General features: G+C 55.1%; 3 protein-coding genes across 6 annotated transcripts in view; 2 read left to right on the forward strand and 1 right to left on the reverse strand.

Moving 5' to 3' along the window:
• Nucleotides 1-18: 18 nt before the first annotated feature.
• ZBTB5 (zinc finger and BTB domain containing 5) lies at nt 19-5,834 on the reverse strand. 3 transcript variants are annotated; one of them, XM_017821198.1, is made up of 2 exons: nt 5,734-5,834; nt 19-2,763 (listed from the first exon to the last, which is right to left on the reverse strand). In XM_017821198.1, exon 2 carries the CDS (start codon nt 2,757-2,759, stop codon nt 750-752), a length of 2,010 nt encoding a protein of 669 aa, XP_017676687.1. In that variant the 5' UTR covers nt 2,760-2,763; nt 5,734-5,834; the 3' UTR covers nt 19-749. The 3 variants fall into 3 exon arrangements, with proteins under 3 accessions (XP_017676687.1, XP_017676684.1, XP_017676686.1); XM_017821195.1 differs by having other exon boundaries at nt 5,730-5,831; XM_017821197.1 differs by having other exon boundaries at nt 5,522-5,831.
• A 121-nt stretch (nt 5,835-5,955) lies between these two features.
• On the forward strand, nt 5,956-12,542 carry POLR1E (RNA polymerase I subunit E). 2 transcript variants are annotated; one of them, XM_017821245.1, is made up of 13 exons: nt 5,956-6,089; nt 6,175-6,278; nt 6,374-6,448; nt 7,569-7,645; nt 7,937-8,022; nt 8,627-8,682; nt 9,033-9,177; nt 10,089-10,196; nt 10,470-10,566; nt 10,747-10,880; nt 11,590-11,671; nt 11,798-11,929; nt 12,187-12,542. In XM_017821245.1, the coding sequence occupies exons 1-13, from the start codon at nt 6,029-6,031 to the stop codon at nt 12,344-12,346; spliced, it is 1,317 nt and encodes a 438-aa protein (XP_017676734.1). In that variant the 5' UTR covers nt 5,956-6,028; the 3' UTR covers nt 12,347-12,542. The 2 variants fall into 2 exon arrangements, with proteins under 2 accessions (XP_017676734.1, XP_017676736.1); XM_017821247.1 differs by lacking the exon at nt 6,374-6,448 and having other exon boundaries at nt 5,957-6,089.
• Nucleotides 12,543-13,692: 1,150 nt separating this feature from the next.
• Nucleotides 13,693-14,306, forward strand: part of SLC25A51 (solute carrier family 25 member 51) — a 5,065-nt gene continuing 4,451 nt past the window's right edge. The window contains exon 1 of the mRNA XM_017821251.1: nt 13,693-13,801. The gene's annotated coding sequence lies outside the window, so the exon portion shown is untranslated. The remainder of the gene's footprint in view (nt 13,802-14,306) is intronic.

Here is a 14,306-nt window from a genome sequence, read left to right on the forward strand (position 1 = left end):
GACAAGCTCTGTTCAGACTCCTGCCTATATAGAATTGTAACATAGGAGATACGAACTGGTTAAAATACTGCTAGGAATAGCACAAACAAGAGACAGTACTTCACTTATCACTTAATACATGTTTCTACGGGAAAAAAAAAGTCAGCCAAACATCCAGATCTTCCTGTATTAAAGTTATATGTACACCTGGCAGTCCAAAAGTTACTTGTCTGGTATTTAATTTAAGCACCTTGATTACACAGTGTTCTTTACTACAAAACAGCCAAACATACATTCATAATCCTAGAACTATTGTTATAATTAGCATATTTGAAAGCATTATGTCAGACAGGTGCAGCCAAAGCTGTTTTTCTCTTTTAAAGGTAAGTGGTCTGCGCTACTGTCCACACATAATGCAGCAATTCATGTTACAATAATTATTTAAATGCTTTCACTGTTACAAAATGCTTTAGAGAAAAAAAAAAAAAACAACAACAAAAATGAAATTTGCACTTCAGTTTCTTGTTCTCTAAACGTGCTATTTCATGAGATCCCCACACTGTCACCCCTCTGCCCTGCAAAGGGGGTGCTTCGCTGTGGGGGGTCACATCCCCATGCCTGCTGCGCAGCTCCCGGCGGGCGGCTGAGCCCGCGACACCCCGCGAGGTAGGTACCGGATATCCCCAATGGCAGAGCCGAGGCTCTGTGTGTGTGGCACCACCGCACGGCAGCGTCCGCCGGCCCCACCGCAGCAGCCCCGGGGCAGTGCCTTAGAGCAAACTGCTGGGCAGGTTGCTGCTCTGCCACCTGAGGCAGGTGGTCTTGGAGTGTTTGTAGAGGTGGCTGGACTGGCTGAAGCGCTTCCCGCACTTGAGGCAGGCGTAGGGTTTTTCCCCCGTGTGCACGCGGATGTGCTTCTTGCAGTCCGTGAGCGTCAGGAAGGTCTTGCAGCAGATCTTGCAGGCGTACTTGCGTGCGCCCTCCACCACCAGCACGTTGTGCTCTGACAGCGCCTTCTTGCACTTGGACAGCACATCCGCAGACGCCCTGGTGAGCTGCGGGGGGCCGGGTTGCGACAGGTGCCCACTCTCGAAGGACGTGCTCCCGTTCATCAGCAGCTGGGACCCAGACGAGCTCTCCTGCAGCTGGGAGCCCCGCACAGAGGTCACCACCGGCATTTTGGGGGCGATGCGGCGGTAGCCAGGAAAGCCACCAGCTCCGCCTCTCACCGAGCCCATCATGGCCCGGGACAGCGAGTGCAAGCCCAGGCCTGAGCGTGGGAAGTCCATGCCAAACTGCTCCGCTGCCCGGTACCCAGAGGTCTGCACACAGGGCAGACCCATCACATCCTGCATGGGCCTCACAAAGTGGGAGTCCGCGGGCTCACTAAATGGGTTCTCCACATGGGAGACAGTGGCGGACGAGTGGCCACCAGCGGGCCCCGACTCGGGGCTCATCAGGTAAGAGGTGTCGCTGTCCATCCTGCAGTCACTGGTGGTGTTGGGAATGTTGTCGTCACTGTTTTGGCTGGCTCCAAAGCCACTGCCTCTGCTTTTATTCAGAAAATTTGAAATGCTGAAAGACGACTTGTGTTCCAGGTTGTTGGACACCTCCATGATGTGGATGTCTCCCACCCTGTCAGTGCTGGACTGTGGGTCAGAGAAGCTGCGGTCGCTGCTCTCAGGACTCAGCTCGATTTTCTCTGCACTCACCACTCCTCCTTCCACCTCCACAGACTCACTGCCCTCTGCCTGGGAGGTGACGTCGCTCACCTCATCCTGGGGCTCTGGGGAGCTCAAGGGCTCAGACTTCACCACCACCCTCATGTGCTCCTTCTCGTTCAGGCTGACCTCCGGATTCTCACATGGGAAGTTGCTCTTTTCAGCAGCAGCCTCCTGGTCAAAGCTGGTCTCCACTTGTGTGGCCTGGGACGCCATGGACATCTGGGAAATGTTTGCCCCGCCGTTGTCCGACTGGCTAGGCACTTGAGCATCCTCCTGAGCACCGAAAGACTGGTCAAACATGATTGTGTTGTCCTCCTGGTTATCACCAACAGTGTCAGCCTTGGAGTTGTCCACGATCTTCAGCGAGTCCGGAGAGAAGAAATCCTCGCGCGAGTGGACGGGCTGCCCGCCCTCTGCGGCCACGTCAGTCCCGGGCTCGTCCACGGCAGGCCGGACACGCTGCCGGGCACGCTCCTCGGAGGGCGGCTTGCGCTTGTGCAGGCGGCGCATGGGGAAGGTGGCGCGCTGCTCCAGGCCGCTCCGCACGGAGCCGGGCGGCTCCTCGGCGCCCTGCGAGGAGCCCAGCGCGGAGCTGACGATGCTGAGCCCCAGCTGCTGCAGCATGAAGGAGCGCTGCAGGCGCGCGCTCTGCTCCTGCGCGCGCTCGCTCGGCGGCGACAGCGGCAGCGTCCGCGTGGTCAGGTAGTGCTTGCAGGCCTTCACCACGGAGTTGAGGTGCAGGTGGGACGCGGCCAGCAGCACGTCCATCACGTTGCTCTCCCCGAGCATGAGCGTGGACGTGTACATCATGTCGATGAGCGCGGCGAAGGCCTCGGCTGTCACCACCTCGCTGTCCAGCTGGATCATGTTCATGGTCTGGTCCCCCTCAGCCACCGTGAACAGCGCTCGGAAGTGGGTGCTGCACGCGGCCAGCACGGAGCGGTGGGCTTTGAAGTGCCTGTTCCCCACCACGATGACACAGTCACAGAGCTGGCCATGGAGCCTCTGGTAATTGAGCTGCTGGAAGACTTGCTCAAAGTGTCCTGGAAAATCCATGATCCTACAAAACAGAAGAAACCATTATATGGGCCACCAAGTTGATTAGTGGAATGGAGTAGCTTTCTTGCAGGGAAAGGCTGAGTGAATTGGAACTGTTCAGCCTGGAGAAGAAAAGCTTCAGGATGACCTAAATGGGCCTTCCAGTAGCTGAAGGGGCCTACAAGAGAGATGGGCCAAGACTATTTACAAGGGCCTGGAGTTACAGGACAAAGGGGAATGGGATCAAATTGAAAGAGAGTAGTCTTAGCTTAGATATTAGGAAGAAATTCTTCCCTGTGAGGGTGGTGAGGCCCTGGCATAGGTTGCCCTCAGAAGCTGTGACTGCCCTATCCCTGAAGTGTTTGAGGCCAGGTTGGACAGGTTGCCTGGAGCAACCTGGGATAACAGGACAGAGACGGACTTTAAGGTCCCTTTCAACCAAAACCAGTCTGTGATTCCATGGTTGAAGGTCACAGTCAGGCTGCAGCAAACCTGGGTTTAAAGAGGAAAGATGACAGCTGAAAGACTGACAAACACTAACCGATCTGAATTTGCCACACCACACAGTTACAGGATCAAAGCTGGCAGTCTGGAGAAGGAGGAGCAAAAGGAGGAGGAGAAGGAAGGAAATCCAGGTTCTGCCACAGAGCTGACCTCAGCACCAACCATGTCACAGTGCTGCAAACCAAACAACACAGATCATCTCGTCCCTGTCAGCATCTGTCCAAACTAAAACAACTCACTAGTAAAACATTTACCCTGGTTTGTAAAGAGATCTGATTGCAAATAACCTGCTGCACCCTTGCAAATAAACTGCTCACACAATTAAGTGACCTCCCACGGAAACTCCTAGACTTTAATCCTCACCTCACAGGGCTGAGAGGGAAGTGATAGGAAGTTTTTGGTAAAACAACACGCTGCTCAATGAGACAACTAGACAGACTGAGGGGTGGCTTTTTCTTGATTGTCCATTAATAGAACAGAAGTCATATCTTACCAAACTTATCTTAAGACCGAAGAGGTGACTTCCGGCAATATCTCTACTCTTTCTCATGAAAAAAATTGAAGTGTAAGATTTGGGGAGCAGAAAGGCTGCATGACCAAGGCAAACACACACATTCCTGTGCTCACATTTATTTTCCAACACCAACACCACAGCACCATTAGACAAATGGAGACCATAAAGCAGCTGAAATAAAAGGTCACATAGACAGAATTTTGCTTTTGAGGAGGGATCAAATGCAAGTCTGCCAATTCAGAAAGTCCATCCTCAAGCACACATGTGTTTGCTGCTTTTCTAAATAAGAAACAGGAACATAAATAATACGTGGATTCATTTATCTTTCACTGCCAGTGTGTGTTCAGGAGTAAAAATAAGACAACATTTTCAAACAGAGCAAAAGGAATGAAGCTGGACCCCAGGAAGGAATGTAGGTTACAGAGATCATCCAAGCACTTCTGCCCAGGCAGCAACACACATTTAGAACAGAAGAAATAGGGAAGAGTCATTGTTTTGACTGATCATTTGGGATTTCAGAATTCCAAGGGAGTCTTGCTTACAGGCACCAGAAGTGATCACATCCTTTGTGCACCTGAAACAAGACAAACTCCAGTTTTGCTTCCAGGAACATGGATTTCGCTTGGTATTTAACTCTCACTACACAGAAAGGCTGGAGCTCTCGAGCCAGAACAAACACACACAGACTCCAGGGTGATGCAGAGATCTTGTTCCCACAGAAGAGGGAACTGCCCAGTTCTACAGCCAAACAAAGGCCTACAAGTGAACAGACAACACACCAAACTGTTGAGCTACAAGTAGTTTTACTATAAATACAAATGGTCAGAGCCAAGAAAAGTTTAAGGGCAAGCAATGAAAAAGCATCTACAAAATCCTGCCTGGAAAACAATCATCCTATCCTGCCTGTCCCTGGACTAGGGCCTGTGTCAAAGAACTACAGGCACTGGATTCCCACATTTCTTGTTGAAGTTGGTGTCTGGAACTATATTCTGAAAGAGCTCACAGAGTCATGGCTAATTCTCCTACACGACCCAAAATCCCCTATAAGGCAAGGGACAGATGGTGACACAATCATGTAGGAGAAGAAGCGCACCGCAGATTTTTCCACAGGAATTCAGGTTTTATCAGCACAATTTCTACTCACTGGGCTTCCATTCCCTGGAAATACATGACTGGCACATATGATTACACTGCAGCCCTGACCCACTGCGGGGAGGTCAAACACACACACCCCCAAAACAATGCTGCTCCCAGCCCCGGGTGCCTCCTTTCAGGGGGCACAGACACTGTGGCACCCCCGTGTCACACATCTGTGCTGCCCCTCACTGTGACCCAACCCAGCCATGTTCTCTTCTCAATCCTGGCTTTTAACCCCAGAGTGCAACGATCCACTCACCCTCCTCCTTCTCCTTCTCCTCCTCCGGGTGATGGGGGAGCAAGGAAGGGGAAAACCTTATGGGATCACTGAATATCCTGAGCTGGAAAGGCCCCGCAAGGACCACGGAGTCCAACTCCTGGCCCTGCACAGACACTCCAACAATCCCACCGTGTGTCCTCGGACAGAGTCAGGACACGGAGATCATTCACCAGTTACCACCCGAAACACTCGGCTCGGAAATTAACTGATTTAAAGCCTCTGAAAGCTCCAGAACGTCCAATAACTGCTAATAAGATAACAAGATAACAAGAGCTGCTCCTGCTCTCCTGAAGGCAGCGTCCTTTTCTCCCCTTCACTCCCCCTTTTTTTCCTTTTGTGCCTCACCTGGAACATACAAGTTCTGTGTCCCTCTCAGGGCAGCACCTGCATCCCAGCGCTGCATCAGCACCGGTAAAAACACACCCGGAGACTCCGCTTTGTGCCGCTCACGGGACATAAAGAGGAGCCCGGAGAGCCCCGGTCCCACCCCGACCGGGGGGTCACCAGTTCCTACGTCACCGCCGCCCTCCCCTCCCTCGCCCTTCCCGATCACCTGCGGTGTCCGTGCGGGAAGGGTCGCGCGGGAAGGGCCGCGTGGGAATGGGTTCGGGATGGGGATCGGGATCGGCCCGGCCCCGCTCCCGCCGCTCCGTCCCCGCCCGCCGCGCCGCCCGATGGCGCCACTTCCGGCCGCCGACCGCACGCGCCCAGTCCACAGCCAACCGATGGCCTCGTTATTTATAAGTGGCAGCCGCGTCCCGCCTCGCCCAATCGGGGATGAGCTTATTGGCGCTGCCGGAGGCGGTGGCGACGCGGAGTTTGGACGTTGTCTCATCTCTCACTGCTCTCGTCATGGCCGCCGCCACCTGGCGCTACCGCGGGGACCTCGAGGCGGAGCGGCCGGCGGCGCTCGGTGAGCGGGGCCGGGCTGGGCTGGGGGCGCGAGGCGGGTCCTGGCCCTTCCCGAGACTCACGGGCTCCCTGTCCCTGTCCCACAGTGCGGTTCGCCAACGGGAGGCTGCGGAGCCCCGAGTCCCTGCGCTTCACCGTGTACCGGAGCCGGGACACGGCGCATCCCCGAAAGAGGCACCGCAGGATCCTGGTAAGGGCCCACCCTAGGAAGGGCAGGGACGGCTCCGGGCAGGCAGATCACCTTCATCCCGAGATGCTATGATTCCTTCATTCCTTCATGGCTAGGCTTCACGAACGAAGATTTGGGAAGGCACTACCCACGCTTGTTGCAAGAATGCTGTGATAGCAATGTACGATAAGGTGATAGCCAGGTCACAGCCATAGTCGGGCAATGGCCACACGCGGGGCTGCTGCAGGTCACGGCACGAGCTGCATCTGGAATTCCCGTGCCGATCCCACCGCGGACGAGTCCTGCACTGGAGGGCTTTGACCCTCTTTTGCCCTTAGGGCCGTGGTCGAGGCAGCTCCTGCAGGTGGGAACTAGAAATTGTTCCCTGTGAGGGTGGGGAGGCCCTGGCACAGGTTGCCTAGAGAAGCTGTGGCTGCCCCATCCCTGGAAGTGTGCAAGGTCAGGTTGGACAGGGCTTGGAGCAACCTGGTATAGTGGAAGGTGTCCCTGCCCATGTGAAGGGATGGGACTGGATGGACTTTAAGGTCCTTTGCAGAATCCTTTCACAGAATCAAGTCATGATTCTGTGAAAGTCTGTGGTGAGCTTTGCAGCAGATTTCTTTAAAAACCTCTCACAGTTCAGCTCAGCCTGTGCCACAGAGATGTTTTGCAGCTGCCAGGAGCTCCCTGGGGCTGGGAGGGGGTTTTGGCTCTGATGTGACTGGTGGAGCTGCGGGGTTGGGAAGGCAGAGCAGGGACCAGAGACCTGCCAAAGGTCACGGAATCTGTTGTGTTCCGTTCACACAGGGAAATCTTCACCAAAGCTGTCTTTGTCTGGCTAAATTACATTATGAGAAGGTCTCTCTGTGGAGAGAGAAACAAGGGTACAGTCAGAAGGTGCTTTCTGCTGCTGCTGTTAAGCTTTACAGCTGCTTCCCTCGAGGAATAAGTGACTTTTCTGCCCAAGTCCTTGGGAGAAATTCGCTGCGGCAGAGCAGAGACACCAACACGTTGTCATAATGCATTGGAAATAGATTTAGGTGGCTGAGCCACTCCTGTGCTGGCTCTGGATTTCACTTGGTAAATTACAGGGGCTCAGCAGCTCTGGAGCTTTAGTGGGTCATTGAAAATCACATTTTAATGTGAATTATTAAGGCTTGATCACAGTGAGGTGTTGTACATGCTCGCCATACTGGTACAGTCTGGGTTTAAGTTATGATTCCTGGGAGTGCAGAGCTTGGTGGCACCAAGGCAGAGGCAGGGAAGGTCCCCAACAGCCCTGTGTTCAAGGAGTTTTCCCTGGTTTCCCAGGTCTCGGAGACAGAGCGGCTTTGCTACGTGGGGCACAATTTCGGCAGCGGGGTCATGAGGTGCAACTCCCTGTGCAGGTATGGAAGAAGGAGCTGGGAGCAGAGAGAGACTGCTCAGACACAGAGCTTCTAGTCCCTTCCCTTGGCCTGGCTCAGAGCTGTGGTAGGACCTACATTTCACCTAGTTTAGCTGCCCATTTACTTAGAGCAGTGAGATGTTATGTTTTTGTATGTACACGTGCCTTGGAGGTAACTTGGTTTATCGTCACATTCCGAATGTGCAAGGCAGGAAAAGTGGCAGGGGTGGGAAGACCACGTAGTTTAAGTCATTTCTGGTTCCCACCAATCACTTGCCCCTGTTCTCCCCAGGTACTTTGTAGGTGTGTTGGACAAGGATTCTGGGCAGATGGAGGTCTACAACGCCGAGATGTTCAACATGCAGCCTCTGCTCTCAGGTGGGAGGTGCTGGGTGTTGGCCCAGTCCGTGCCAGGCCTGTATGTGCCTCCAGCTCTCAGCTGCTCTATCTTCCTCATTCCTGCCTTGTTCCCTCAGCATGGAGGAAGGAGGATTCCTTCACTCCTCCATGCTGTGAGGAACAGTGGGAGAGGGAAGCACAGTGAGACCAGAGTGGAGGTTAAGCAGGGAGTATGAAGGTGAGAGTCAGAGTGTCGCTGCCCAAGTGCAGCTTTATCTGGGTGTGCTCTGCTGAGGGAGGACTGGATCCCTGAAAAATAAAACAGGTTGTCTTCAGCAGAACTAGTTTTTTTCACGGGACCCAGGAGGGTAACCCAAAGGATCAGGTCTTTCAGGGCTGATTTTCACTCTGTGAAGGAGGACCTGGGTTTAGCCACACCCAATTGGCCACACTCCATTGCACCCATAGGCTTTATAGCAAAAACTCTTTTTTTGTTCTAGGTTCTCATATTTGATGTGTTCTTTAAGTGGCCAAGCCCTGTGGAATTGATCCTGATGTGATGTGCCAAGTCTGTCAGTCACACTTAAGGCATTCCTGTCCTGGTTGCTGCCATCCAAGCAGACTAACTTCTGTTCTTTTATAGATAACTTGATACCTGATGACACAAAGGATTATCAGAAAAAATCCTACAGGGAAAAGGTAAAGTTGAAACCCCATGTCACATTCTGCTGTGAGTATCCGGCCAACAGGGGCAGGTGATGCTTGTGTGAGGCTGGGGTGTTTGGTGTCCTCCAGGGTAAACCTTTGCAGGTGCAGCACTGTCACTGTGCCCTGGAGGCAGTACAGTTAATGCCTGACTTGGCAGTATTTTCGTGGCTATTTTAGGCAGGATCACCATCCCAGGAGCTTCCTGCCCCTCGCAGACCAGCACCTCCACACGCAGGTGTTGCCCTGTGAAGTGTTTGAAGTTTTATTAGAGGATGTGGCTGTGGAATGAATGATGGGGTTTGGGTGCACAGGGTGCTTTAATGTGTGTCTCTCCTGCACAGGTGGATTTGTGCATCGAGGCCTTTGGCACCAGCAAGCAGAAGCGAGCGCTGAGCTCTCGGCGCATGAACGCTGTGGGCAACGACATCGTGAGCACAGCTGTGACAAAAGCAGCAGCAAACATTATAGATGCAAAGGGAGTGACAGGTGAGAGGATTCTGTCTCGGTGTTTAAGGATGGCAGCCTGAAGGGCCTTTTCCTGTCCTTGCCAAGTGGGGAGTGACTGAAGAAGCAGCTGGTCTAACAGCTGAGAAAGGCACATATGAGGGAACGGCTTCCTTTTGCTCCTGCTAGTCTTGGTGTGGGAGTTGCCTGAATGAAGGAAAGGCCCTGTGACCTCAGTGTTCATCCTGCCCATTACTGGGAGCTCTTGTGGGAATGCCTGGATATGCATTCACTGGGATAAAGCCAGTGACCTTGGTCTGAGCTCAGTGGCATGGCTGTGGAAAATGGCACAGACTTACCTCAAAGACTGTTGCGCCCTTGGGACAGGTCACAGCATGGTGCAGGGTTACCATCTCGGGGGGTTTCCAGGCTGTGGCAGGACAGAGCTGTGGCTGCCCTAACTTTGTGCTGTGGACACCCCTATGCTGAGCAGGAGGGCGGACAGAAGCCCTCCAGAGCACTTCTGGGATCCTGAGTGTCATTGGCATGCACAAGAGAGGTGTCTGTTGAATGTAGAACCCAGTAGCTTTCATCCCTTTTGTTCTGGGGTGAATATTGACAGTGGTTCCAGAGCTGCTTTGTGCCAAGTAGGTGTTCGCTGGAGCCCAGGGTGCCAAAACTGTGCTCTGCCCATCAAGCAGCAGCCAGACATCTTGGTGCCCTTCTTTCCTAAATGTTTCTCTAGTCTGGAATGGTTTTTCTAAATTTTAAGGAGCAGAAGGTTCTTGGTAGAAGTTTTAAATGTTTAAAGCTCCAGCTGTGACTAAACTGGTGTTGACCCAAGAGACACCATTAAGTAGACTTGCGTCTAAAGGGAGGATTTGGGTTATGTTCCTGTTCTCTGCATTTTGCTTTGCACAGTCCAAACACTCCCCTCCTGCTTCCCTCCCAAGCTCTGATGCAGGATGTGGCTCAGGATGACGTGCAGACCATCTCTGCCTTCCTCCCGCCATGCCACGAGGATGCCGACAGGCCGGAGCACGTGTACAAGTTCGAGGACAGTATCTTTTCCTGGTCACAGGGGTTTCCCGTGTCTGTAAACCTCTATGTGCCCATCTGGGAGTGAGCCCAGCCTTCACCTCTCACAACCCAAAAGCTGGGAGCAGGGTAATTCTGTGCTGAGCAGGATTCTCTCCCTGTTGGCAGCAGTTCCACTGGGAATAGTGGTGAGGCTGGCCATGCAGAAGTGACTTGGGTTGTGCCACAGTCTGTTAAAGGCTGCTGTCCCTGGAAGGGAGAGCCCAGGCCTGTTCTTTTCCTTAAAGCCCTGCCAGTCCTGTCCCCCACCGAGTACGAGGCGCTGCGGGTGCCAGCAGCTGCCCTGGCCAGCGCCACCGCGGAGGACATCGCCAAGAAGGCAGAGGAGAGGAGGTAATGCTGCTGCTGAGGGCCATGTCCTGACTGGGGGCACGAGAGCTGCCCTGGGGCAGAGGGGAACGTGTGATCCAGGCATGGCTGAGCAACACCTGCCTTGGGGAACGTGGGGGATAGTTATGTGCTCAGCAGCGAGGTGCTCTTTGTGGAGCTGAACTCCCCTTCCCTCTCCTGCAGCCACTGCTCCTTTGTTTTGGAAGAGCTGAAGTTCCTGCCTGCTGATGAGAAGAGCAGAGACCACAAAGCCCGATGCCTCTGGTTCCTGGACACCCTCATTAAGTTCAGCCACCTGAAAGTGATCAAGAAGAAGCGTAAGAGAGTTTTCAGCTCATGAAGATGTGCTTTTGGGAATGTCTTTGGCATCCCTTGCTTGTCAGCTGAGCGTGGGGATCTCTTCTGTCCTCAGGGTCCTGCTTTTGAAACAACACGACACCAAACACTTTGGTTGAGATTTTCCAGGCTTGCCAATCTTCCATAGAACTTGTGTATTTGAATGTCCTTGTCAGTCTGTGGCAGGGCTGATGGAGGAGGAAGTGGCAAGCCTGGCTGTAGTATCCTCCTGTGTTCCTGGGGACACATGAGTCACCTGTAGGACTGCTAAGGAGGATGTGGGAATGACTAGTCTTGGTCATAATAGGGACTTGTAAATGTGGTCTCAGCTTTATTAGTATTTTGTGGCAAAAGAAATACACACTTAAGCGTGTGTGTATTTTAGATTGTCTAGTGTAGAAGTGGGAGATCCCTTTTACGAAGAAAATAAAAGCTGTCAGGAGCCTCTCAGACCTGAAGAATTATGAAACCTAGAAGCCAAGGGCCCAGGCTTCTTTAAGGGTCTCTGTGTTCCTGGGAAGAGGTGATAAATGGTGGGATTCTTGGGGTTGGATTCAAGTATCCTTGTGGGTCCCTTCCCACATGGGATATTCTGTGATATTCCATTATAAGTGTCAGGGTGATACATGTGCTGCTGTGATGGGTGGGTGTGTGTTCCTCATCCTTTTGCCAAGCCCGTCTCTGGTCTAGATCCAATGGGTCCCGAGTGCCCACACATCATCAGCAGGAAACTCATGAAGAATTTCACCTCACTGACCTACAACAACGGCAGGTAAGGGACACTGTGTGAGGCTCCTGAGGCACAGATAGGGCAGAGCTCAGCTTGAGTGGCCACAGACACGCCATCAGGAACTCCCATACACTCCACATCTCACAAGTTCTCTCTTTTGCCACACAGTGTCCAGAATTTAGTCTCTGCATCCATGAAGGCTAAAATCACTGCCTATGTCATTCTCTTGGCTCTGCACATCAACAACTTCCAGACAGACCTCACCGTCCTGCAGAATGACATGAAGCTTCAGGAGAGCAGGTAAGCCATCCTGTGTGTTTACACCTGCTGGGATCCTCCTACAGGGAGACCCTGGGAGAGCCCTGAAACTACCCTGGCATGTGGGTCAGGATTTAGTTTTCCACAGGTGGTGTCTGTAGGTGTAGGACCTGCATTTCCCAGCAGGTGTCAGCTGCTGGCTGCTCCTCGGATTAGGGCAGGAGGCCACGGATCCATGCGGTGTCATGGCACAGGAGGCTTGGCAGCCCCACTGATGGTGTTTCTTCATTATTTTCCAGGATCCTGGACATCGCCAAGGCCCTGCGGCTGAAGATATCCAAGGCCAAAGGGGGGCTGGGGCTGGAGAACGACCAGAACCACAAGCTGGGCACTCTGTCCCTGCCCTTGCCCATGCAGAAGGCGCCAGCAGGACAGCGGAAGCGCAAGAAAATTAACTGAAAAGCCCAAGAGGTCTGAGGAGCAACACAGCCCCTCCCTCAGAACATCATGGGGATGCCTTTGTCTGCTGGATTTGGGTCCAGCACCAGGGTAGAACAGATGTTTTGCTTCATTACAATGCTGCTTTTTTATATTTATGTAGAAAAAGCTGTAATAAAAAGAGTCTGTCTCCAGGAGGGGAGGATGTTGTGCAGGACAAAGAGGGCACATCCTACTGATATATATTTCTGCTCCCTATTCCAGCTGATAATTCCTACCTGAGCAAATTCCCACTGAGAGCTGGGCAGTAAAACCCTCCCCCCCCTCCCTACCCCAGAACTTCTCTCTGCAGTGTTTCAGTGACAGGCTGAAAAACATACCCAGACCCGGGGCTGTGCTGGCCAGGCTGGGGGGACGGTCCCGCTCCGGGCAGGTGGATGGAGCGGAGCCCCTGAGCTGTCCCAAGCCCCCGCACTGGGCACTTAGGCAGTGCCAGCCCTCGGCACCTGCTCCTGTCCGGCACAGGCACAGAGCCGAGAGCTGCAGGCGAGGGCAGGGGACATGCTGCTAAGGGAAACAGTTCAGCGTGTCCCCAGCCGCAATCCGTGCTCTCCACCCATCCCTGCCCGCGGCAGGCACCAGCCAGGACCGGGCACGGTGAGGCCATGACAGGGGTCGGCACTGCTGCCCCCGGCCCTGCAGCGCCCGGCCGGCACTGCGGGGGCATCTTCCCATGCACGGCTTAGGCAAGAACATCCACCCCACCCGAAACACCCCCAAACACCCCGGAATCACGCCTAAACATCCAAAACCCCCTCCAAAATCCCCTAAAGCATCCCAAAATACTCCAGCGGCAGTGCCGGAGCCCGCTCGGTAGGGGGCACTAACGGAACAGAGGGGAGGGGTCTGATGAAGGGGCGGGGCTTGGTGAAGGGAGTCTGGGTGGAGGCCCGGGAAGGGGCGGGGCCTGGCGAACGGGGCGGGGCTAATTTACCGTTTAAAGGCGCTCCCTTAGACCTTGTGCAGCGACACAAACACTGAAACACAAACGAGCCGTTGTTATTTACGACCGAACTAATAAAAGCAATCGAACCCCGCCACAGGAGAGAGACTCTGTGACGCCGAGCCGCGGGCACTGAGCGCTCCGGGGCTGGGCAGAGGGTCCCGCCAGGGAGCACTTGCGGCCCGGCGCGGGCGAACCCGGCCCTGTTCCCATTCCCGTGCCCGTTCCCGGCCCCACTCCCGCCCCGCGCTGGGCGTGGCCCGGGGCGGCCTCACGCGACTGGCTGGGGCAGGTTGGAGGCGTGGCCTGGGCGTCCCCTCGCGGTCGGCCCACCCCGCGGCGGCGCGGTGACGTCACACGGTGGCGCGGTGACGTCAGAGAGCGGCGCGGTGCCGCGCCGGGCCGGGAGCTCCGGGCGCACGATCCCGATCCCGACCCCGATCCTGCCGCTCCCATGGCACCACCGCCCGCAGGTGCGTCCCGCTAGCCCGCCCCGGACACGGCCGCAGTGCCCCGGGGGCGGAAGGGTGCGGTTCCGCGGGCCCGGCCGGGCCGCGGCCGCGGCCGCCAGACTGACCTTGGGCCCCGGTGCAGGGGCCGTAATGCTGCCGGGAAGCGCGGGATGTGCCGTGTGGGCTCCGCGGGCAGGGCGCGGTGCCGGGGGCGGTCGGACTGCCCGGGGAGCGGCCGCGGCCGGCCCGGGCCGTGCGCGGGCACTGCGGGGCTGCGGCTCCCCCGGGACCTGTCCCCGCCGTGCGACACCGGGACGAGCTGCTGCCGCGGGAGCCGCGGCCGAGAGCGGGGACGGGCCTGCCGGGAGCCTGTCGAGAGCTCCTCCCGGGTCAGGCGTTCCCCAAGGGACAAAGACGGCGGGCACACCACAGGGAGCGGGCGCGGCTGAAAACGGGTTTCCCTCTCTTCCCCTCCCTCCTTTCTGTTTTGCTTTCTTTCTCTCCCCCCCCCCCCCCGCTCTCCCTC

Source organism: Lepidothrix coronata, unplaced genomic scaffold (genome assembly GCF_001604755.1).
Source record: "Lepidothrix coronata isolate B3197 unplaced genomic scaffold, Lepidothrix_coronata-1.0 Scaffold89, whole genome shotgun sequence".
NCBI classification, from domain to species: Eukaryota; Metazoa; Chordata; class Aves; order Passeriformes; family Pipridae; genus Lepidothrix; species Lepidothrix coronata.

Coding starts and splice junctions, on each gene's coding strand:
- ZBTB5 (XM_017821198.1), bottom strand. CDS start 2,759: ATGGATTTTCCAGGACACTTTGAGCAAGTCTTCCAGCAGCTCAATTAC.
- POLR1E (XM_017821245.1), top strand. CDS start 6,029: ATGGCCGCCGCCACCTGGCGCTACCGCGGGGACCTCGAGGCGGAGCGG. Junction 6,090..6,174: donor GGAGCGGCCGGCGGCGCTCG/GTGAGCGGGGCC, acceptor CCTGTCCCACAG/TGCGGTTCGCCAACGGGAGG. Junction 8,023..8,626: donor CATGCAGCCTCTGCTCTCAG/GTGGGAGGTGCT, acceptor GTTCTTTTATAG/ATAACTTGATACCTGATGAC.